We start from the raw sequence: 25,634 nt of genomic DNA, 5'->3' as shown, positions 1-25,634 counted from the left end.
AACAATAAAAATAGAGAATATATTATATAAATCGGTTGACATACTTTTTTTAAGGGCTTTCTTTTTCAACGACTCAGATTGACTTATTTAGAAATTGTATTGAATTTTTGTTGAGATTGGACTAGTTCTCCCTCTCCCCTAAAGCCCCTGTTATAAAATGAATAAGAATGCAAGCGTAGGCAGGAATAACCATTATTTTGTTAATTTATTGAAGGCACGAATCCCATCTTTCTATACATTTATGCTTAGTTCTAAGTTAATATCGACTAAAAACTAGAAGCCATCACTGCGGAAGACAAAAAATTGTACAAAGGATTAATCTACTACATGCGTGTATTTATATATTTGGATCTTGTGGACCGACATGTATTCTTTCTTTTCTTATAATCGAAGACTAAAGAAGTATATAGAAGACAAGCCTCTTCATATCTCCGGCCTGTCCAATCCCGGAAGAGTAACGAAAGGTATTGGTACTCGATTAGGTCGACTCATGTCCCTACTTTGGGTAATGAAACGCTTCAAGGATAACACAAAATAGATGAAATATATGCGCCATGTCCGCCATTCTCCAGCAAATTCGACGAAGCTCTCGAACGCAAGTTGAAATTTAAAATAAAGCAAATCGATCGAATTATCCGTCTACAGGGCAACATACTCTGAGAACACGTCTGCAATGGAATCGAGTTTTTTAGCAAATTGCTCACAAACTCACAAAAATTTTCATCGAAGATCTTGAAGAAATGGATAAAGCCGGCCAAACCTCTTCACTTCATCTGTTATAGGAAACACCAAACTGCATTTCTTCCGGTTTTTTTTTTCAAATTTTTAATATAAGGATGGTGGGTATGAACGATTTGGTCGTAGTCGAATATAGTTGACTTTCTCTCGTCTTTTTTTATACGATCAAACTAATAAAGCTAAGATGCAGGGTGACTAAGCTCTGCTCCTAATTTTCTGATTTTTTTTTTTCGTTCCTACCCCACGATTAGTATTTGCTTAAGAAAGTAAATTTAATCTTAAACATAGGCTTTGACGTTTCGGTGCAGTTGCTTTTATATGCTTTTGACGACATTTGGAATATAATATGTATGTATGTATGTACGCTGTCAATTGCGGTCTCGCGAGTTGCAATTATTGCGCTAAATACATTTTAGTTTCAATTTCTTGGCATCCAGCTCGTCATAGCAAAGCTTTCGGCTCCAATTGCATTATCCACCCACTTTAGCGGTGTAATCGAAAATATGTTTGAAGGTTCGAAATGCTAAAATTTTGTGTGCTTATTGTTGTTGTTGTTGTTGCTTAAATCACTTTAATACATTTATTTTATTTTGTGTATTTAAATCACATTCGTAAACATCAACATAAACCTCAACCATGGTTGTTATATAAAAAGACAGACAATGTTTTCATTTCTATTTTAATCGTAAAATTTTTACTTTCCTTACTGCGGAAGCTATTACAAAATGACAGTTAACCTACTTGAGCAAAGCATATAAATGGATTATGTAATCGCGAAGAAAAACAATTAAATATTTTAATAAATGAATTTAAACTAAGAAAAGAAGATATGTCCGCATTGGGGAGATCTTTGAATGCTCATCCTTTACGATTAATAGATGAAAGTTCAAGTAAATGCAAATATGTTATGCATTCTTTTAAATCGATATAACAAATGGAATCGACTGTAATTAGTATAAAACGAAGCCAAAATATCCCCTATCTAAAATCACGGATATCTTATAATCAATCAATCAAGGATTGGCAAGGTAAGTAGTAAGATCTCATAAGTGAATGAAGACTGAAGTCTTGAAATTCGTGCATAATTTAATGTAAAGCTTATTTTCGAAAGATCTTTAATTATTAACTGCACCACATATGCGTGCATGCATATTAGTTAAAATCACTTATTCGTCCCTCGGCGCATCTTGATGATGTTTGTCTTTTTAAGCAGTTCGATAAATTATTAAATACTTTTTTATTACTTATGATTGAACTATAAATGCTTTTTCACTAATTGATCTCTGGAGACGAAACTTTTAGTAGGTTTTAATATAAACATGGATACTAAGAGATTAAGATGTTTACGGTTTACATGGATACATATTTTTTTTAAAACATTTTTTTAAATCCTACATCACTTATGGTACAAGAGTATATTAAGTTTGTGTGGTTATAAGCAATAGCCAGAAGAACTTTTACTACCAGAAAGTGATTGTGAATCGATCTAAAGTGGCGATCTAGGTTGGTATAAGGTATTTAATGGTGGGCCCTGTCCCACTGTAATGCCAAGGTATTGGTTGTACTTCCTAAATAGATCCACAAAATCCTTTGACTTTTTATTACAATTTTCTCCTTTCTAGGAACCCGTTCTCACAACGACCGACGGACATAAGAGTGTATAGAGTTCGCAGAGTGTTTCAAGTGCTACAAAGGTATGATCAAATGAATATATGTTATATTCACTCTGCTAAGTGTTATGCACACTTGTACTCCCTCTGACAATTATGCAAGCTTAATATCCTATTTATTCGGTTTATCAAGCTATATTTGCTCACAATCGTACTTTCACATCAGAAGGGTACAGCAATTTTATATATCCAAGTTGACATCATGTAGATAAAGTCTGTCCATCTCTTCCAAAACAATTCTTTGTAAACAGATTTAGTTGATGGCATTGTCAGCAAATCTCAAAAAAAAAAACCAAATGTCTTTTTGTCAGTTGCTTTACTGAAGTTTTTCTGGTTTCTTTAAAAAAAATATATAAATAAAATAAAATAAGTAACTTGCACTATAAATAAATAAATAAATAAATAACAATCGTACGGACGACGAGCGATGATTTCATTTGTTTGCAAAAGTCAACGCCTGGGGATTTTGTTGTTACAATTTATCATCGCGCTGCTAACACTGACAATCACACTTGTAGACGCTAATAACTCTTTTCAACGTGAAAAAGCATTTGTTTTAATTGTATATCTGACGAATAAAAGCGTAACAGAGAGTTAAATAAAAATTCAACTAAAGAAAATGCGAGAGATAAAAGTAAGACAATAATCACAAAACTATGATAAATTTGCTTATACACTATATAATTATGCGTATGCCTATGTATCTGTGAATGCATATATGTATGTATACATGTATTGAGACTTAATATAAGATTGCATGACTCACCAGCGCTTAAAAGATAATAATACACAAAGAAATTTGAAAATAAAATTAGAAAACTAACAAACAAAAAAAAAAAAAAAAAAAACCGAAAGTTAAATAATAATAAAATAAAACGGCAACTAAGCGAAATTGTATTGAAAAAGCACCAAAGAAAAGTATATATATATATATATATATATATATATATGTGTGTGTGTGTGCATAATATATACTCTTATAAGCATTTGTTTGTTGTTATGTATGTATCAATGTATGTATGTGAATGTAATTTTATAGCTGATAAAATGAGCTCGAAAACGTTAAGCAACATTATGTGACTGAATAATATTGGGGTGTAAAAGAAAACAAAACAATGCGTATTTATGGTCCGTAAAGAGAAAACAACTAAAAAGACTATCGATATTACGGCGAATCTTGGATATACACTCTATCACGCAGTTTCATTCACTCACTAATTGTAAAAATGTTAACAAATGGGTCCGCTTTGCAGGCCGAGCCTATTCTTCGAAAGCTTACCAGATTCATAAATCATATAATCTTGGATAAAAAGGTTTAAAGTAATTAACTGCTACAAACATATATTTCAACTTTTTAATAAAATTGAAAATATTTCTGAAACTTGAGCTCATTAAGTAGTTTGCAGGGTAAACTGTAGCTTTTTTCCATATTCAGCCCCCCAATGGCCAAACAAGAGAATGATGCTTGGATGGACGTATGGACAAATATGGATAAATTGAATCAAAATCAAAAAGAAATATAACTTATAGAGTTTCCAATGTATTACTCGGAACTGCGGAGACCTACATAATCCTCTTGATCGCGAGTCTCATAGCATGGGTTTGTAACAAGCGGAATATATAAATGCACATGTTTGGATACTATTCTAAACAGCATTTTACAGCATTCTACAGCAATTTACTTAAACTGGCAAGACATTGCAAAACTTGTTGGAATTATGTAAGAATGTGCTAAAAAGATAGCATCCATCTACGGTTCAAATCTCAATAGGATATAAGATATTCGGTTCAAACCGACTATAATTTTTTTCGTGCTTGTGTTATTAGCCGAACGTATCTCACGCTCATAATTAACAAATTATTTTGCAATTTTTTACACAGCTCGAGGTGACGAGAATCAATGTTTTATTGTGACAAAGCGAGTACGATTTTTTTGCAGGTTCGCGTTACCATCGATCTTATCGGATATAATAGGATAATCAATATGAATAGTAGGCATCGCTAATAATGTCTTTCCACCCGAAGTGGTTTCGCGAATTTCTCTAATTTCAGTTGAAATTGAAGAAAAAATCATCGCATGGTCATATAGAAAATATCGGATGAAATATAACAAAAACTTCTAACTTCAATGCAATACGAAATTGTGTTGAAATTTAGATGAAAGCTGTGACTTTGTTTTTATGATAAATTAATTGTCGACTTTGCAGTATTGCTGTCAAATGCTTTTTATTTGTTTACACATTCACGAAAAAAAAAGAATAATAAAATAAGACGAAGTAAAAAAAAAAAAGAATAATAAAATAAAATAACAAAAAAAAATAAATAAATAAATAAATAAATAGGAACCGAAGTGATAATATAACAAATACGAAAATTGTGTTAAGTCGTGACCGAATCTTTGACACCCATCACCCCTGGACGCTGATCAATAATTTTTAGGCAAACTTTATATCTCTCTCTGAAGCTTTGTACGCAGTATGGTAAACGCTTGAAGAAAACAACGCAACTTCAACGCTCTATTGTATTGAATAGGCGTGGTCGATTTTTTTCGCTTTTGTACAGTTGCTGTAAGACTATCCATAGAATAAAAATGCAATTTTTTTCGTCGTTGTATCTGTTGCGGTTTATAAGTAACGAGCGGGAAACCATTTCTTTTTCTACATTTCAAAAAACGGATATGATTGGAAAAGAGGTTACGTCGTAGTACGGTCACGCCCTTTGACCGATTTAGCTCAATTCCAATACCAACCTGCATGAAAGAGTTTCCGATCTTTAGGCCAAATTTGAAGTCGATTTGTGCATATCTGCGACAAGGAGAATGTTTACCATAGGCATTACACAGACAGAGAGAGAGAGAGAGAGAGAGAGACAGATAGACTTGCATGCTTATAACGGTTCAGAATTTGTCCACTTTGCGGGCTCGTTCAGGCTTCCGTCTGGGTGTGGCAAACATTTTGATGAAACGAATTCACCTCTCACCCATCGGTAAGGGATATAAAAACGTGTATCATCTCTTGTGCGTGAAACAGTACAATCAGCCAAGACGAAGCATCATTTAATTGTTTCTCAAATTTCTACTTTTCGTTGTCCACTACATGTTTGTATGTAAACTCAAATTTTTATAGATACGAATCACTTAGTGTTTTGAATGCAATGAATACATTAGTGATTTCTAACGAAATCAATGAAATCACTCTCGGTTGAAACGCTCTATTATAACAACAACACTTCCTACTAATGAACATTACTTTCAGAATATTTACGAAAGCATTGTGGAAGAAGTAAGTGTTGGGTGTGCACTGTTCATCTCAAGTTTACTTTCTTTTATTAATTAAACCATTGTCGGGGTTTTTGCGATTGTGTGTAAATTCGAAGGCAGCCAAATATTATATCAAGATATCACATAATCCCATACTAATTAATGAAGTTATAAATTTTAAATACTATTTAAAATCTTAAACACAAGGGCTAGAAAGCGAATAATGTAATTAATAAATTCGTTTTCCCTTACGGGTGGGTAAAAAGCCAATTGTTCACCTCCTTCAATAATTAATACATAAAGTGTTTACAAGCGGCCGCTTAATTCTCTCATACACTTTGGAATAACACACAATTGCAAACACTAATAATGGTTTTGAACAATAGCTCGACCATAAGTCACGCAAGCGATAAAAAGTTGTTTCGAAATTAATATTGAAAGTTTAGAGAAAACGCTCTTGACCTTGCACTCCTATTGAGATATTAAGATATTCTCTCCTATTGAGATATTAAGATAATCTCTCCTGTCGAACATTCAAAGCACTGTAGTAAATAGCATTAAATAAATAAAAAGATAAAAAATGAAATTTGAAGATTTAAAAACTAAACCAATATAATCGATACATGCTATTAAACAAAATATGATTCGTTTTCTTCGATCAATGAAATTTAATCCTTGGGTGGTGGAGATAATTGCACAATGAACGCTTTTAACCAAATAATGCTGACCAAGTTGGGATTTTCATTGAAGCAGCAAGTCGTCAATACGATATTTCAAGATTTCAAAGCTTTTCTGAGTGCAAATGGCTAGCAAGAGTATGTTTCCTTTCCCCGCTTGTGGACGAAAACGTGCTCAAGAACTTGAGCTTATGGACATGACAACCTTATAGGAAATTCTGCATAAAGATTTAAGAAATATCGTAACAGAAGACTTTCTACGATGCCACAAGTATGTCAGTCAAATGTAATACGCTTTGCTTTCGCCTCTCTCTACGAGAAGAATATATAGTGAAAAGTCAGATGCAGGGAGAAAGATTTCTTAAACTAATTTTAAACGATTCGACAGAATTAGATTATGGATCACTCCTTAAGATTATCACACGTAAGTAAAATGGCATAGTGCTGGTTCTCAGTCTCAGGGTTAACATGATAGCCAACTTTTTCAAACCTTACAACAAGTGAGAGCTGGGATGGTATTAAATTTTCGAACATTGAAGACAATATTGTTTCAATTCCTTAATTTGTTTCTGCCTCTGCTTTCAGAGCATCTTTCCCGAACGTAGTGTTATCAGCATTACTCAGCTTCACACAAGGCCTGCAATTGGACCGTTTTAAAAACAGCTTACAGGATATTAACGCGTTGCTCAGCTATGCCATTATTTTGCCGGCTATCCTCGCTAATCCCCATTTGAAGTCTGTATTTAGCAAAAGAAAATCTTACCAATAAAGCCTTTTACTAGTGCATGCAGTAGTAAACGAGGCCAAAAAGTACCGGATCGTTTAGCTGGATTGATGAGAATCTACGGGATAGTAGCAAAAGTCCCAATAACATTAAATGCCATTTTATCTACGGCCAAATCAAACTTTTTTGGACTGTAAACACAAACTCGCACAAATAAATATTTTTCGATTTAGAAAACGTCAAGGGATGACCCTCTGGACTTGGAAACAATCGCAAAGCGATCCGCGCTTCCAACTAAAAGCAATTCTGAAAATTTATATGACCCCAAGGAGATCTACAACTACAATTTTGCTGTTTGTCGTATTCATTTGAAAGGCTTGAAAGTGAAACATACACCAGCCACCGGCATTTTAAAATTTTCCTTACAATTTCCTCATTTTAATGAAAAAATTCTAATAAAGTCTTCGAAATAATTCTCATAATTAAAAATTTAATTATATATGCAAATGCTCTTATCGTTGCGATAAAATAATCATTTCATTGTTAAAGATGATGAGAGAGATTTCATTATTTTTAGAATTTCACACAATTTAAGGCAATAAAGTGAGAGAGGAAAAGAGAGAAAAAAATATTGGACTCTTGTTTACTTACCTCGTTAGTTTTGATTCATATGACTTTCACATAAACGGCTGGCATTGACGGGACAAGTTGCTGTTGCTGCTGCTGTTGCTGCCGTTGCTATGTTTTTTTCACTTTTTTCTTTTCTTTTTTTTTGTTTTGTTTTTGCAAACGTTATTATTACTCAACTTGTCTGATGTCATTTTGTTGTTGTTGTTGTTGTTGTTCTCGTAAATACACATTCATAGGGGCGCAAACTGATGGTGTTTAGCGATGTTAGTGGAGTTGAGTTCTCCTCCACCCCTTACAGAAAAGCGGGGGGGGGGATAACTCAAGGCTTTACGGTTGAGCTAATAAATCGCATTGCAGTACATTTCGCAGTTTCACTAAAATGTCCGATGAATTTTCATTGACTGATTTATTGTTATAACGCAAAGCATTGGCCAGAATGACGGTCGCCACACATCATCATCATCCTCATCATCCTTATCTTTAAGTATGTAATAACTTTTCCCTTCTTTCTTTTCTTCTTTGTTTTGTTTGTTTGGAGAATACGAAGGACAAGGATGATTGCAACGCATGTGAACGTAAACTCATTGCAAGCAATGATGGTTGTTGTTGTTAAGTTAAGATGATAATATTTGATGCTGGTGGTAGTGTGTAGCATTAGTGGAAGAAAAATTCGAATAGTATAAGTAGCACAAAAACACACGCATACAAACATTAGGATTTTATTTATTTTTTTTTTTTTTTTGCTGCCTTGCGTTCTGCTTGCACGGATGGCACGTAACAAAATTTACCAAACAAAGATAATTTGAAGAAATGTTACCGAGTGCTTGGCTTGTGATGGTGGTGGTGGTGGTGGTGGTCGTGCAGATGCATTTGATAATGTTTTGTAGAGATGTCGTGGGTTTCAAAATTGCTTGCTTGTTGCATAAAATCTTGTTGCTTTTACTGCCATTCGACAAAATACGATTGTGAAAGGTACATAAATGCTGGCATAAATGTTGCATTTACTATGGTAGGCGGTGTTACCAATATTGTTTTTATTTCAATATTTTGGATATATGAAGGAAATGGAAAGTGTAGTAGATATAAAAAGGGTATGCAGTGCAATTAATTTTTCTAAAGTTGCTTAACATAAAATACATATACAAAGGATAACAACAAATGATTTCAAGATATGCAATAAACTATTGAATTGAATTTTTTCTGTTTTTTTTTTTTTTCCTCATAAATTTAATAATGGAACTTGTGACATACTTTTGTTCCACTTACTTATTTAGCAATAAACGCACGCTTTTAGTCTGACAAATATAATTTCAAATCAGTGTGAAAGCCGGTAATCAAAAAATATCAATTGCATTAATATATAGAAAATTATATATATATATGTATATAACAAATTAGGAACAAGAATTAGAGATTAGATAAAGAATACTCACGCTTAACGCCGAGTCTAAGATATCTACCACACAATTAGCATAGAACTTTTTCCTTAAAAATTATTCTTCCATCTAACTTAAATATTTCTTTGCCGAAAGGACATGGACGGACATTAAACATTTAAGGAAGCTTTTAAAGGATATACCTGCGAAGTATGAAATTCTGAGAACAATCTTTTTAGATTTAGACAATGAGTTATGTATTATTTCTGTTCTATGCGCCAGACACCGTAAGGTCAAGCATTGGCAAGCGTTCAATCCAAAAGACGTCTGCTTCAAATAAAGCCTGACTTCCTGGAAAAAATGGAGCGTTTACAAAATTAAATGAAACTTTTGCTTCGTGTGTGTCGTAAACTAATATTCCATTTGTACGAAAATATCATTTACATTTTGACATTTGCTGTTCGATAATATGAGATACCTTTACACCATAAATTGAATGGAAGGGTTTCCTTTAAAAAAACCAAGAAGCACACAACAACATTGTTACGTATCCAAATTTTTGAAGCCGGAAATAGTGTTAGCCCGATTAATATTCGGTGGAAATCGTTAAATCTTGAATCTGTTTCAGTTAAGTAGCACGGATTAGAGTTTGAAGTGCAAACACTAGCACAAAAACATTAACTTAAAATGAGAAAATATTTTAGAGGCAGAGGAAGATAAAGTAAAGCAATAAACGCAAGCAAGTGAAACTTTTTTCCAAGCATCGTAATTGTAATCCAATTTAAGTTCTTTCTATTCAACTTTAGTTTCGTATCATTGTACAGACGTATGCGTGTTTATTAGGAATTCAAAAAAGAAAGAAATAAAAGGTGGTGCGCTTCATGTGAACGGTAGCTCTTCCATTTCCCCAAGTTGTAGTGCGCTTTTCCAAAGATTTTTTTAGTTAGGATGTCACAAATAATAACAAACACACAAATAAGTAGCGTAAACACATATACATATATATTGCGTTTCCTCGGTGGTAGACATATACATATAAACTTTAAACATTCTTAAAATATTAATAATAACAATTTAAGGAGAGTTTGAGAATTAAGAACGAGCACATCTCCCAATAATCAAAACGTAATCAAACTAAAAAATTTTTTAATTATTATGAAGCTTTAGTTAATGATCGTGTAATTACTTAAGAAAAAAAGTGCTTGAAAGGAAAATTATTAAGTTACGCATAAATGCATCCTTTTTGAAGATGAAAAGGCAAACAAAAAAGTGTAAAGAGTTTAATTGGAAAATATTTCTTTGCGTTGTTTGATTAATTTTACTTTGGTTTATAACAATAAATTGATCAGCTTTTAAAATTAAGACATAAGAGAAATAAAATTTAAAAAATTTTTTTTTTTGAAAAGTTAGCGAATCGTTTGTGTTTGAAATAAATAAAAAAAAAAAAAAAAAAAAAAATGAAATAAAGAGAAGGAAGAATCCTTTTCAAAATTAATAATACATTTACTTAGTCGTTCAGATTCACTTGAAGAATGCATTAAAAGGCTTTTGAAAGCCTTGTGGCAGGTTTGTGAAAAAATTGTTTAATTACTTTGGGTTGTATATGACGGCCTATTGAGAATAATTATGAAAAAATTTTGTTTCATTATTATTATTTATTATTTTTTTTTTTAATATACTATTAATATTAGTAATGCTCTTCATTATCCAAGTAATTGCAATATTCGTTATTTAACAAACTAAACTTAACTTGAAAATCTTTGTATGTTTTTTATGGTAAATATTGCAATTTCTTGCAGTTTTTTTTTTTTGTTTTTGAATATCTGTTTTTTTTTTTGTTTGCTTTCAACTTTTTAACTATTAATAGTTACGTCTTTATCCATAAAGATTAATAATTTTAATAAATAGTTATTTATAATAATAATAATGTAATAGATTTTTTTCCTTAATTTTTTTTTTCTTGTTTTTTTTTTCCTCTGATAAACAATTGCAAGGGAAAAGTTGCTTTCGTACATATACGTATTTATATATAAATATGTAGTATAGAAGAACGACAGAAAGAGGGATAGAATGGCATTTACATGAAATAACTGCTAACATATGACGCAACTATGATACCCAACACAGTCAAGCATATCAGAATCATAATCTTCTTTCGTCGTGCTTTGCTCTGGTATTTAAGAGCTTTCTTTGTATCCTGAGTAGCTGTCTGCACATAGTCCATAGCGTGCTCCACATGATACTCAATGCGATCGATCATTTCGCCTTGCGACTCCACCAACATAGCCATATCCATAAACATATCGTGTAATTCTTTAATCGATGTCTCCAATTTCATAATATCCGCATGACGGGCCTCAATATCGGCCAATGTTTGTTTCGCTTGTTGCGTTTCCATAATAATGCCCTGCGTGAACACAGCTGGATTACCTTGCTCTAACATATCCTCGAGTTCTTCATTGGTTGTGGCACGGCCCGTAATTTCCAGTTGACGTTGTATTCTACCCTTGCAACGTTCACGATAATCGGTTTGTGTGCGGTTATATTCGGTCATGACTTCAACAAATTTTCGCGATAACGTAGAATGCTGCGTTTTTCGTATACGCAAATCGGCTGATGACTTATTTTGTTGCTCTTCCTGTTCGATATTTTGTTCGATGCCTTTTAGTTTGCCTCTGACACGATTGGCTGTTTTCTTTATATCGGCCATTAAATCCTCTAATTCCTGTTTGGTTTTCTCATCGGATTGAGGGGCCGATAAAATGGCTGAATGTTTCTTTTTCACTTCTTCGACATTTTCCTGAACCTTATCGATCATACCACGTATCTCTTCGACTTGGGCGAAAAAATCGTCCATATACGAATCGTGGGTATCAACATTAACGGCCACATCTTCAGACTCTTCATCGTCCGATTGGGCGGCATGCAAAGCGGCTAATCTGTCTTTAGTCATTTTCGTAAGCGACTTTAATTTTTGATATTAAATTAATGCAACTTTATTTGATTTTTTTAATCGCTTCTTCTCTTTACTGGCAGCAGCTTGTTAAAGTAACGGTATTGTTTTTAAGCTTTTTCGTTTTATTGCTTTACTCACTTATAGCAATAGAAACAAAAAAAGAAAACAAAAACAAAAAACAATTTTTATCCAGACACAATAAAACTCATTCAAGAAGAATCACGCTGGCTGTTGTGATATGGATGGTAACGCTGGAGGTGTTTGGTAATGATGGTGTGGTGGTGGTTAAGGTTGCTGTAATTGTAACTATGATTTTGGTTTGTGTTGCTGTTTTGGAAAAACGTGACTCACTTACTTTGTTTGTATAGACACATATATATGTATATTTATAAATATATTTTTTATTTAAAGAATTTTTTTATATGTTTATAACATTTATTATATTTAGTATAACAAATAATTCATTTAAGATTTTTTATTATTGATTGAATATATACATTTGTTTGCCTTTTGTCTTATAGAAAAACATTATTATATCGTATTTACTCTCTCAGACGAAAATGACGTTTATCTTATATCTGCCAATTTTTTCTTCTTATTCGTTTCTCTAATATTTGTGGAATGTAAATTTTGGCTCTCTTTCATATACAGAGAGAGAGTGCGGTCTTTTACAATGAAATGACAACTGGTTTTGAGGATGGCCAGAGAAAGAGAGATTAACACTGTGGCATTTATTATGTTTTGGTGTGTATATGTTAATTTTTCTGCAGATTTATTTCCGTTTTTTCTTTTTCCTTTTTTTTTTTTTTTGCTTTAATTTATTGAACCCGTAAGGCAGACGTTGTAAACGACTCTTTATATTTTAAATCAATGGAGTGGGTATTTTAACCTTGGCAGGGAGGCGGGCAGGCATTTAGCATACATCTAGTGCATAATCCAATTGTATCGCATCTATTAAAACACTCGAAAACAAATGCAATGCTCATTGCTTTTATTGTTGCTTTTTTGCAAAAATTCTTTGCAAATTTTTGTTATTGTCGTTTTTAGATTCAATCAATACTTCTTTTATAACACGTAAAGCATTTATTACTTATATTAATTCACACACGCACTCAAAAAAATCCTATAGCACGTTTAAAAGCACTTGTTTCTAAAATTAGTGTAAAAATCGATTTTCTGCGCAAACCACTGTGTTTAATTTTATGAACATTTTTTTTTCTTTCATCTATTAACGGTGTTTAACAGAAAGATATCCGTAATATCTTCTTGAGTAGGACAAGCAAATAAACCGCGCGTAGGTTCCTTCTTTAACGGTGGGTGTGTTTCTTTTTTGCTCCTCGACGTTTATCGATTTAAAAATATCTTCGATTTTTTTTTTTTAACACAATTCAGTGCTTTTTTTTTCTGCGGGGGAATTTATCTACTATGTGTGTGGTTATGTGAATGTTAGAAAACACCCGTTTTATTAAAAATAAACTCGAATATCAACGACACTCCCGTTTAAGTGGCTTGCTCTCGACTGGCAACTGGAGCATAGAGATTACATTAGCAAAGGCCTTTACCAATTTCACGTTAAAACATATGTGGATTTCGTTTATCTAGAGTTTGCGCTTTTACTTTTTCCTTTTATTGCTCTTTGCTTAATAACATTTTGTAGTGAGGAATAATATTCTCTCGCTCTCTGTCTCTCTCTCTCTGTTTCTTATTTCGCAGAATTCATTTATTTATTTTTTCTTTTGGTGATTTTTGCAATTTTTTTAAATACTTCTCTAAATCATTTTATTTTTTTCAAATAAAAACTTGTTTTTCACTTATTTTGATTTTTGTTTTTAATTCATTGTCATCTGATTTATTACTTATTTTTTATTTTGCTCTTTTATTTAACCACTTGCTGTTACGTCAAGAATTTATACCGATGGCAAGTTTGAATATCAAGCATTTGTTGTTCTTGCAATCTCCGCATTTTCTTCCACAACTATTTACTGCTACACACTACTCACAGCTGCTTTGATTTCGTTACAAGATAAACGTAACATTTAAACATTTAATTAAAGACCGAGTTGCATTTTTTCAAATGTCCCAGTCATAAATTACGTTAAAAATTTTTTCTTTATACCTTAGCATGATTTGAGATATTTTTTCTTCTTTTTTAAGTAAAGCTAATTAAGTATATATTTGACTTACCGGAGATCTTGTTGTTAATACGACACCGCATATTTCGTCTCCCACCAAAAACTGTTCACCTAACATGGCCATGCACACATTTTCCCACGCACGATCGATTTGATTTTTTCGTAATCGTATAACCCATTGGCCACCTTTTGAATTGGCCGGATCTTCCCACATCGGTTTAATGCCTTGTTTAAAGAGACTCAAGTCTCTATACGGGTGTAGGGCTGTGGGACGTTTTAAGTGCGAATACAGTGACCACCATTGTTGGACACTCGCGCAACGTCCCACTACACGCAACGATTTGCTGTAGTCCGTCGCACGATGTGTCCCTTTGCGCGAAAACCATAACCAATATGTGTACTGCAAACGATGTTCATGCGGTCCAACTTCAATCGGTGGCAAATTATCAATATCTATTTCATTCTCCATGTCGCTTTCATCGCTCTCTAGATCCGGCCAGGGTTTACTCGAGTTAAAGTAACTGTAAGCAGAAAAAAAAAAATATTACAATATATTCTCTGTTTGTACAGTTTTCGAAAATTATATTCGAAGTAGTATGGTATAAAGAAACTTATTTCGTTTAGAAATTTTTGCTTTTCATTGATTCGCGGAATTGAGGTTAAGTGAGAAAATTTATCGACAATGTTGTTATCAGTAAGGAATAAAAAATGTACACTCCATTTCCTTTTAAACAGGAAATTTTTTGCTTGGTTTAAGCACAGAGCACAGTTTAGTGCACACTTTGAGAAGTATTTGCATAGATTTGCTGGCATCCATTAAAAGCATTGTAGACAATATGCATTTGTGCAGTTTCTCTCACAATTGGTGTACTTTAGAATTTTTTTATATATGTTTTAACGCTCCAAAAATGTACATCATATCTTCTTGATTTTATATTGGTTATGTGAGCATTTAAAGACAATTTTCTTTTTACACGATTTCGATATATATCCTCATTAAACGCATTTTTTTAAAATATGTCGACCCCAAATAATGTTGATATCAACCAATTAAAAAGGATCGATCCATTTTTGCCTTTAAAGGTAGGTAAGTACAACTCTGTTTTTCCACTGTATATTTTTAAACGGGTTTTTCTAAAATTCGTACAAATTATATTATTCATAGTTTTATTTTAAATACCTTGACCGTGGCATTGACTTGCTTTCCATACTAGGCGGATCGTACATCATTTCATGTCTGCTAAACGAGTCCATATGCCCAATTCTTTTTGAATGCAAAAATTTTTGTGGCTGCATTGATTTGGTGGAGGTTGAACTGCCCCTAGGTAGATAAATATAGATAAAGTTAGTTCTCATTTTTACATTAACATAACACATGTATATGTATATATATCTAATTGATAATTGTTTGCTTACTCGATCTTTCGTTTTTGGAGCACTTTTTGTGAATATATATAAATTAATTTTTTTTTAATAAAGAAATTATAGTTTTTCGGCATAAATATTTTAATTCGTTAAATTTCTGAAAGGAAAAAATATCTATCGCACTCATTTGCAAGCGTGCAAAAAAAAATATATTTTTTTTCTTTTCAAATACTCAAAACGCACGTCGTTTTTCGCTGTCAACGTAGGCCCAAATTCATTTATATCTGAGAACTGCGATAACATAACCTAACAATCTCTGCGCAGAACGATCGCAATAGTGACTGTGAATTCTATTGACTAAAATCTCATTCATGTCCATGTCGATTAACTTTTCCGTTAAGAAATTTACATTGGTTCATTTAATAGGATTCCTCACACTTTTATAATCTTACTTACATTTCATATTGTTTTGCTGGCATCTTCTCCATCTTTATAAAAAGTTGTGTTTTTGTTGTTAAAGAATAAAAATATACGCTGGTAAAAGTTATCCAAACTTAGTTTCTCGTTTCACTTAACGTTATTCAGAGCTCCTGAGTCTTGTTGCACAAAATAGCTCCTGATGAACTTCCTTTTATTTTATATTATTACAAATGTCTACGATAGAGAGTCTATCTCTGTTTGTCCACCGCTTATTGTATATCGCTTTATAATGGGAGTTTTTTTTTTTTTTAAATAAATTTATGCCTCTGTTTGGTTCCGTAATGGCTATTAGTTATAACGTATCGTAAAATATTTGTAACAAACAGTAAATTTGACAAAAACCTGTAAAATTCCAACAGTTTAGAAAAAATTCTATAAGTTTTGCTTCTCAATTTGCTTTTACCTTTTAAATAATATTCTTTAATATTGTTGCAATTTTGACATTTACCCCCTTTTTCTTGTTCAAAGTTGCCAGCATTTAATAAAGCAAAAAGCTTACCAATCCAAAAACACTTTCACAGTTTATGCAGCTGCAATTTGGAAATTCACTACTTTTTCTCTCGCAAGGAAATTTTTTTTTATTTTTAATTTCATTTCTATTATAGTTCTTCCAGTATACCGAGGATTTGTCTGATTTATTTATGAGAAGTAAATTATTATTTTTGTTCAATTGGAGAAGATAAAAATTGAAATGAAAAAAAATAAATTGTGATTTTTTTTTTAGTACAAAGCGTAAAACGTAAGCCACGTTGCTTATTAAATGATTTGGCTGAAAACAAGGATCTCGCACATGCTGTTCCATTTTTATTAGACAAATGTTTTGCAGAAAATTAGAAAAGATAATAGATAGGAATGTTTTTGCCCTGTATTAAATCAAGTAACATTGTGGAGGAAGGAATAAAGTACCTGAAAATAGTATATAAAGATAATCTTATTATTATTATTATTATTATTATTTTAATTTTAGACTAATGAACTGAATTCTTAGACTAAAAAAAAGACATTGAGCACTAGCAACACAGGCTATCGGCTCTAAAGATAATCTTAAATGCCTTACACCCGTCACCACCTACGCTGAACCGAAATGCTTCAATATTTATATAAATTTATTAACTCGAACAGATTAAAATTCTTTTTTATTAACTCTAGATTTATAACCAACTCTCCCTCTCGTAACTCTCTATTAATTTAAGCCTTTTTTTTATTGTTTCCAACCTTTAGTTTTTGCAGTGCGTGCAAGCTAATCGTAATAAAGCAAATACATATTTTTTATTATTACTATGAAGCGCAGTAGAAAAGCTATACTTGCCGATTGGGGACAACTGGCTTGGCGAGGTTCTCTAGATGGCTCTGTTAAATGTTTTTATCAAATTCTTAATCAACTCCTGGTATAAATTGTACGTTACAAATTAAAATATAGTTTGTAGTTTTTTTTGTTTTTACTTTATTAGCAATTGTGGGCGAGTTTGTAGATTTTTTATTTTGCCTGGCACTAAGAATTGAAACAGAAAATCTTAATTTGCATATTGATGCTTTCTCTTTTTACATTTAACGCCCGCAAAAGTCCGAACAATGGAAGTCAGATGACTGTGGATTGACTGTCTGCATCTGCCTTTTGTTTATGCCTTTTGAAAAAATCATTCATATCATTTGAATCCGTCAAATGCTTAACTAATTTATGCATTTGTTTCATAGTATACGTTTATTTTATAGTATACAAGCATTTGCGGTAATTGCTTAAAAGAAAAGGAAAAATTCAACTTACCATGTGATAGATCCTTTTACTTACACATATACGTTACATGAGACAATTGTGGGCAATTGGTGTTTTAGTTGTGCCTTGTGGTTTATACCGTTCAGTTGCTATTTAAACATATTTAAAATGTTCGGGAAGTATATGGGATGATTAAAAATGAACTTTGGATATATTTTAACAAAGATATAAATAACATCATCATCGCATATTTGAAGCTGAATAATTTGTCAATTCGATTAGAGAGTGCGATTAAAAATGAAATTAGCGCGAATTATTTCAACGATAAAAGCAACTTTGACACGTTTAATATTCGGCGCACATAGTGCTATTGCCATTTGGCAAGTGGTCTATACCACAGATGAAATTATTTATTGGTCCTTGGGTGCTCCGCTATTGTTATTATTAACGGAGGGAATTTTTACAATCTTTGTTAAAAAAACCCAAGAGTGGAGATGGTAATTGGCAAAGAATAATTCAAATGCATACAAAAAGGATCTGAATGTGCTTAGAAGTTGACGTCATATATATCTGTATTATATATATGTATACATATATATTTACTACACTATACGTATATATATTTACTATACTTTACTATACCATTTTTTTTTGCTTCGGTATCGCTTTGATTTTCATTTAGAAATGAATCGCACAATTTTATGAAATCCGCACCTTTGTTGTCCTTTACATGGTTAGCTTTTATTTAACGGTTATTTCGCAACGCAAACTACTTACTTCTGCACTGACATTTTTATTGCCTAATATTCTTTTTGTGCTTTTCACAACTACTATCAGGGTATACTAAATTTATCATTCCCTTTGCATATTTTCTTGATAAGGTGTGGATAACATTTTCGCGATCGCTGGCAAGTATTAAAGCGAAGATCTTAACTGTAGGGAATTAACGACATCTACCGCGTTTCCAGTCGATGAAACAGTGTGAATAGAAAATGGGGAAATTTTTGCTAATTTTTTTTTTTTTGCTTAGATCTGTGGGAGTGATTTATGAACAGAATACTAAAGTCCTTAACACGTTATCACGGGCCACAATTGTATATATTGGAAATAATTTCTGTTTCCTTATTGAAAAATTAGAGTAAACAAATATCGGAGATCCAAATGATGAGTATTCCAGTTTATATGTTTCATTGTTGCTTTTATGTATATATGTAAATGCTTTTTTTTTTTAAGACCAATCACTCAGAGGATGTCACCTGTTCGTGTAAAACGGTGAAAAGACGAAAGAGAAAGAAATAGAGAGCTGATGGCAGCAAACTAGTGGGTTATGGATGACGAATGAATAAGTGTTATGTCTTTACCGACTGAGCTCTATATCGCTGTAGCTATGACCAAAAGAAAATTCCAAAAGAATTGAGATTTGAACACGCGAAGACTGACTTGGTAATCGCGATTCTTATCTAGTCTGCTACCCAGGCGGAAATGAATTCGAAAGAGGGAATTACAGTCTTGATAGCTGAAGAAGCGACGAACAATTGTACAGTGACTTTTGAAAATTTTTTTCTTATCCACCTATCATTACTTTGCAAGGCTCAAGGGAAGCTACAAACCGATTTCGTATTGTTTCGATGGGTCCTTTTCACTTCTCTCCCTCGGTACTGTGTTTTGTTGAAGGTACACCTAAGAGACATCGAAAATTAGCAGAACGATAACAAAGTTATGAAGTTTTTTCGTTTTCCCGCTTTGTTTCAATTCGTCCTAAAAATACGCTGCACATCCCTAAGAAAATAGTAGAAGTTCCCACATTACTTGGCTAATCAATAATTTCAGCGTATCTTGAACATTATTACGTATATACCTGCACTCCTGCTTCTTATTGCTTAGGAAATATTATGAAGCCTACGCTTCAGATTTTTCTCCACCATTTCAGTTTATCAGGATGACTTGAAAATGATACGAGTGAATAGGAATTTTCACATCCAATTTAAATAATTTGTTAATAAGTTTGATGCTGTGCCAGGTTAATAGTCTTTCAAAGAAATTTGTGAATTGATGTAAGTGCGGTACCCTCTACTGTGGGAGCTATATGTCCTTCAATCTACCGAAATTAAAAAGACATTTTCATTACTCATTAACGACAGAAGTTTTTTGCATTCACGCGTTTTAGTCTACAAATTCCAATAGTCTCATAAAAGGAAGGCAACCTGTATTTCAGGTCATATCTTAAGGTTTCCAAAAAAAAGAAACTGCGTCGACGGTTGTTCTTGAAAATTTGAAGCCAACTAAGAAAACGGTAGTGATGTTCAAGTTTCGGTCTGAGTGCTCTTTTGCTTGCTTGTCTGGTCGTTTAAACAGCTTTTGTTTTGTTGAATTTTATGCCCACACACATATATATGATTACGCGATGATATCGATGCGATTACATTGCTTGTAAATAAGCTCTTAATTGATTGCCATACGTTTAATGGAAAGTAATATGCAGTGAGGTGATTGAGATTTTTTCAACATAGTCCGAGCCATCACACCGTCACACCAAATATACACAGGTTAATAACAAAAGCCGATTTTAATTAGTAATTAAATAAACATATAACTTGCTTGGAAATAGCAAATATCCCACGTATATATAAGGACTTGTATATGATTAACGATTAACAAGGTATGTGTTACTGTTACCGTCTGAATAACGAAGTTTTTGTACACACTAGCAGAGCCTTTACTATTCTTGATCTGGCTAAGAACCCATTTCACTGTAGGTCACCACCGCCGTGTGGCTGCAAATCAAGTCCGAAAAGCACGCCTACAATAGCAGACAACCGTGCCCTACAATTTAGAACAGACTTTGTTTTAAAACTTGGGAAAATATGTTTACTTATAATTTATATTAAATTTTAGCGCGATGGCGACGCTATAACCACGCCTAGAATTAGGAAAATACTTTGTTATTACTATTATCATTATACCTTAGATCACTTTTGGTACAAGGCTATGATAACTTAATGTGGATACACTATGATAACTTAATATAGATACACTTTTTATTATACCGATCGATTCAGAATCATTTTCTAAACTTTTGTCTCCGTCTGACGTCTCTCCATGTATTTTTGACTCGAAGCTGCAAGTCTCAATTTTTGAGATGTTTTGATGGAATTCGGTACAAAGAAGTACTTTAGACCAAAGAGAATCGATGCCGAAAATGGTTCGGATCGGTTCACTTTTCCAGTATTCTGAAAAGTCATTGTATGGAAAAACTTTGCAATTTTTAAAATATCAAAAATGGATAAATAATAGTATTTAGGCATTTTAAATTGGTGTGAAAACTTTGGTGTGAAAACTTTTGAACCCCTCTCATTTAACCGTTCCAATGGAAACTGAATCTTTTTATGGTGAGAAGGTCGAATTTCCAGTATTTCATGGTGAAAATTGATTCGTATTAATAAATTGACAAAGAAATTCAGCTTTCTGAATTTGGACTGCATAGATCTATTTTTTGTATACCACGAGGCATAAAGATTCCCAAGAAACGGAAGACTCTCTTATGCCAAAAAGACCTAATTGTTAATTTTTTTGGGATGAAAACTTGTTCATGAGAACAATTAAATGGACAAATTAGATGGATCTAATTTGAACCGCATGAATCTATTTCTATTCCACTGCTAAGATATTTCATAAGCAGTAAGCCCATCGGAAAAATGCTAATATTTTATGATGAAAATTAATTCATCGTAGCGTTTCAGCAAAAAAATTAACGGTAGGGAAGTTCGATCACATAGGTCTATTTTTTATGAAGAGAAACCTTCCAATGTGCGGGCTTTCATGAAAACTATAGCTTTGTTTGAAAATAATAAGCCCTTTTTGGTGTACTATTACTAAAACGGGCGAATAACTGTACTAGGCGAAGTGATGTAGCGTATGTTATAGTTGGCGTTGCCCGACTATAATTTTCTTATTATTTTTTATTACAATTTACATCGACTAAAGAATAAAGACGAGAAGCTTGATGCCCTACACGTGAAAGCAAATTTTCAGTTGTTGATTTGCTGAATAGAAGAAGAAGAAGAATAGAGAGAAGCAAAATGTCGAGATACGTGTAATTCTTTTTGAAATCGCTTATCGTTTCGTTTACATATATTTTTCATAGGTTTTGCCCTTCAGTTTTTTTGTACCTGGCTAGCATAGTGCCAGCAATATGGTTACTTGAACTCAATAAAGTTCAAAGACGTTTAGAAGATAAAAGGAATCCCAATAATGCAACCATAACCGCCGCCTTAGATAAACGGAATGCTGATACTAACAATGCAACAATAATTCCTGCTGTACGTGCGACAGGAATAAACGAAAGCACATGGATAACAGTAATTGAACAATTTTTAATGCTAATACTAATTGTGGGCCGCTGGATGTTACCTAAGGGTGACTTAACAAGAGATCAATTAAGTCAATTGCTTCTTGTGTACATTGGTAAAGAAACGAAAAATGTAAAATTATTCTACATTAATAAATTTAATCAACGATTTTTTTTAGGCACAGCTGCTGATATTATAGAGTTCTTTGATTCGTATAAAGATGATACTATAGCTCAAATTAAATTGTTAGTGTACTTGACATTGGGCATTTGGTCTTGGAGTTTATTACAATTTACTATTGTTCTATCTGCTACCAGATCAAGAAGACCACGTGGCGGTAGCTCACACCAGCGATCGTCTGAGTAAGATAATTAATTGCATCCTCAGATAATCAAAACTATAGTTTTTTATGGATTTATTTTTAAGCAGATCTAATCAGACCGATTGCTGTTGCGGAATCGATGTGTGGGGTATTGTGCTTAATGTCATCTTACAAGATGCACCGTTTCTAACATTTCGTCTACTGATCATATATGAATTTGACATTATAAGTTATATGAACGTATTTTTTACTTGTAAGTATTAGCGACAATCATTTCAATATACATCCCGGATTCTGGCGATACCCCCGCCTATATACATACACAATAAGAAAACTTCCGCTAATGGAACAACAAATGTTCTTAAAATTTAAATCAAATAATTTGTCTATTCGTACTAAATTGAATACGACCGCATAAAAAGGGAATTTGTGTAACAGAGTTTAACATTTTTAATCATCTAATCAAAGCCGGACACTTTTGTGTAATTAAATAATATATTATGTTAATATAAAGCTAGCTAGTACAGCATTGATGGGGGATTTCACTTTCTGCCAATATATACTCCGGTTACACTCAAACCCTTCTGGAGACAGACTGACGATCGAAACTTCTTTACTGGACGGCCTGATGTTATGCCCTGGGCTATTCTACCCTCTGTCATACGGTTACACTCAAACCCTTCTGGAGACAGACGGACGGACGATCGAAACTACTTTACCGAACGGCCTGATGTTTTGCCCTGGTCTACACTCTGCCCTACCTATAGTCTCATTGAGCCCATAATTTTCTTGTGGGAGACCCCGAAAATCGGCAAGAAGTAGATTTATATCCAAGCCTTGGGTTGGCAAGAAAGCAATATCGGTATTGATTATCCACTTGCCAAAGTAAGCTGCATGAGTATAAATAAATGTTGTACTACTAAAAACAAAAGAAACATATTTAAATATCCCGAACTTGCCTTTTTCCCGACCTCTTAAAATAGGTATAAAATTTTGAAATATTTCAAGGTAAAAACTCTTTGGTCATTCTACTGCAATTGTACCGCTTATATGTGGTAAACGCGGAATATTGGGAAAAACGCCGCGAGCAAAAGGCCGCTAACAAAGCTAGACAATATAAATCAAGGCGTCGCTTGGACGATGAGTTCAATGGTATTTATATGATCTCTAATGAGCGTGGTACCGAAATTAAGCGTAAAATCAAAAGGTAATTAAAAAACTCCTGTGTCAATATTTCATGCTAATATTTCATGTAAACGTGATATGTCCATTCATTCTTAGAGTTAGAGAAAATTCAGACGAAGAAATCGTTTCTAAGAAAAAACCGAAGAAAGATAGGTAAGTGAAAAAAGCGTTTATATTTTCTACTAGAAACCTTTACCTATTACCTTTTATGTTCATTCTCTGTTATAGCAAACCTTCAAAAAAGCATAAGCGTAAAGACACCGGCTATTCCACTGCAAGTTCACAGAATTTATACGCTACCAAGGCTAGTAAGAGTGGCAAGAGTAATAAACGGAAGGAGATGAAACCGAGTAAAAAAAGTAAAAGAGCGCGTAGCCGATCGCCATTTGATAATGATATTGAAATACGTAAATCAAGGCATGGAAAAAAATCAGATAAGTTGGAGAAGAAGTACGCAAAACCTTTCATGTTTATTCTATACATAATAAGCAAGAAAGAAATTTCATTGCATTTCATGGCTCTCGAATTGTGGCTTGAATTATTGATGATTACATAAAACAAAGTGAGAGAAAGGTCCGGAATGCATAGAAATTTCTTTTCTATGCAAAAATATTGCATAAAAAGTCATAATTAATGCCACACATCTTTGGCAGGAAATTGAAAAAGATTGAAGCTGTGATTGAGGAGCCTAGCAGTTCGTCTAGCAACTCCGACTCCAGTAATTCAACATTACCTAGCTATGAGGTAATAAATGAAAAGAATTCGAAAACAAAACGTCATAAACGCAGTTCCACCTCGTCTTCAACATCGTCCGATACCTCGTCGTCGGAATCATCTTAAGGAACTTAATTTGTTTTGCAGGCAAAGCTCTTTTTTTCGATTTTGCTATTTATTAAAATTTGTAAATCGAAAAAGCATAAATATATGCATATATTTATCATTCTTTATACTGAACTTTTTGTAATAACAAAAATGATCCGCACTTTTACACATATAAGTAACAAATACATGCGATAAAAATGAAGAGAATCAGTTTCTTTTGCTCCTTTCAAAGTTTTTGTTAAACGAAAACTCATAAATGTGGGCAAAGGAAAGTTTTGCGGGGAACCGTTTCATAAGACCATAAGACCATTTCGCTTTACTTCCTTTTGTATCCACTATTGAAGGATGGTGATGTCTTAATTTTGTCAAAACGTTTGCAACAGTTTCCGAAAGAGAGCTTCCACGAATTCATAACTTGCTTAAATTGCTTCATAAGCATAGCGTCGTTAATGGTTTTAAGCAAGTCCATCTGTCCGTTTGTGTAACGTCTGTAGCAGGCATTCATAAATGAAGATGAAAGTTATTACTCACAAGTTAGAACTGAAAATGAACTAAAATTGATTTGCGCGGCAAACCTACAGAGCAACACACAAACAGAGAGAACACATTTGCTTGCTAGGGTTTTTACCCACAAACTGCAATAGATGTACTAAAAATATGCTATAAAAATGGAAAATATTAGCCACGCCTACTTGATGTTAGAGAATATCTTTTTTTATAGTATTAGATTTTTCGCTAAAGGGGATAAAAGATTCGGTCACCATCGAATATAATTTTTTTTTACTTACTTGCATCGAACATTTTTTACTCTTTCCTCAGCAAAAATAGGTTTTATTTTATAACAAAAATCACAATTTCTTTGACTCTGTTTGATTTCATTTTCTTTTTCATGGTTTCATCCTTGAATAGGAAAAAGCTACGTAATGTTTATGTTTACCTTTTAACTAACGTTAAAGCTCTTTTAGCAAGTTTTCCCAAGCATTTTCCTCAAAAAACAAGACAACAGGTTTTTATTCACTATATCTTTAAGCGAATGATTGATGTTAAAAGTTTTTTTTTCCCTTCGAAGAGCACGGAAAAGCTTATTTTTATTTTATTGTCTTTTAAGGTGACCATACAAGTAAAAAGATTTACAGCAGAAATCTTGTAAAGTTAATAACATTTTTATTGTGACATATAGCATAGACGATGAACTGTTATCTGTATCTTATTGAGTTTTCTTATTAGAGAGATCG

The 25,634-nt window shown here is 32.9% G+C and overlaps 3 protein-coding genes and 1 long non-coding RNA gene across 5 annotated transcripts in view; 1 reads left to right on the top strand and 3 right to left on the bottom strand.

The window, feature by feature from the left end:
- LOC119638437 overlaps nucleotides 1-10,403 on the bottom strand; it is a 75,825-nt gene extending 65,422 nt beyond the window's left edge. Inside the window, exon 1 of the long non-coding RNA XR_005247437.1 lies at nucleotides 7,720-10,403. This is a non-coding gene — a long non-coding RNA (uncharacterized LOC119638437). The remainder of the gene's footprint in view (nucleotides 1-7,719) is intronic.
- The window catches only part of LOC119638436 (eukaryotic translation initiation factor 4E type 2), a 95,109-nt gene extending 78,746 nt beyond the window's left edge, over nucleotides 1-16,363 (bottom strand). For both annotated transcript variants that reach the window (XM_038035209.1, XM_038035210.1), the window contains exons 1-3: nucleotides 15,984-16,363; nucleotides 15,343-15,483; nucleotides 14,215-14,683 (exon numbers count right to left, since the gene is read on the bottom strand). In XM_038035209.1, the coding sequence (XP_037891137.1) occupies nucleotides 14,215-14,683; nucleotides 15,343-15,483; nucleotides 15,984-16,015 (642 nt within the window). In that variant the 5' untranslated portion in view covers nucleotides 16,016-16,363. The remainder of the gene's footprint in view (nucleotides 1-14,214; nucleotides 14,684-15,342; nucleotides 15,484-15,983) is intronic.
- Nucleotides 10,736-12,453, bottom strand: LOC119638435 (syntaxin-1A). Its single transcript, XM_038035208.1, has one exon. The coding sequence runs from the start codon at nucleotides 12,025-12,027 to the stop codon at nucleotides 11,152-11,154; it is 876 nt and encodes a 291-aa protein (XP_037891136.1). The 5' UTR covers nucleotides 12,028-12,453; the 3' UTR covers nucleotides 10,736-11,151.
- Nucleotides 16,364-18,018: 1,655 nt separating the features above from the next.
- On the top strand, nucleotides 18,019-24,417 carry LOC119638446 (transmembrane protein 26). Its single transcript, XM_038035219.1, has 8 exons — nucleotides 18,019-18,218; nucleotides 21,866-22,185; nucleotides 22,249-22,420; nucleotides 22,497-22,645; nucleotides 23,401-23,599; nucleotides 23,674-23,730; nucleotides 23,806-24,027; nucleotides 24,231-24,417. Exons 1-8 carry the CDS (start codon nucleotides 18,019-18,021, stop codon nucleotides 24,415-24,417), a joined length of 1,506 nt encoding a protein of 501 aa, XP_037891147.1.
- Nucleotides 24,418-25,634: the final 1,217 nt, after the last annotated feature.

Source organism: Glossina fuscipes, unplaced genomic scaffold (assembly GCF_014805625.2).
Source record: "Glossina fuscipes isolate IAEA_lab_2018 unplaced genomic scaffold, Yale_Gfus_2 89, whole genome shotgun sequence".
In the NCBI taxonomy this organism is placed as follows: Eukaryota; Metazoa; Arthropoda; class Insecta; order Diptera; family Glossinidae; genus Glossina; species Glossina fuscipes.
The sequence above is the reverse complement of the archived record's forward strand: the minus strand, read 5'-3'. Positions and strand labels throughout refer to the sequence as shown.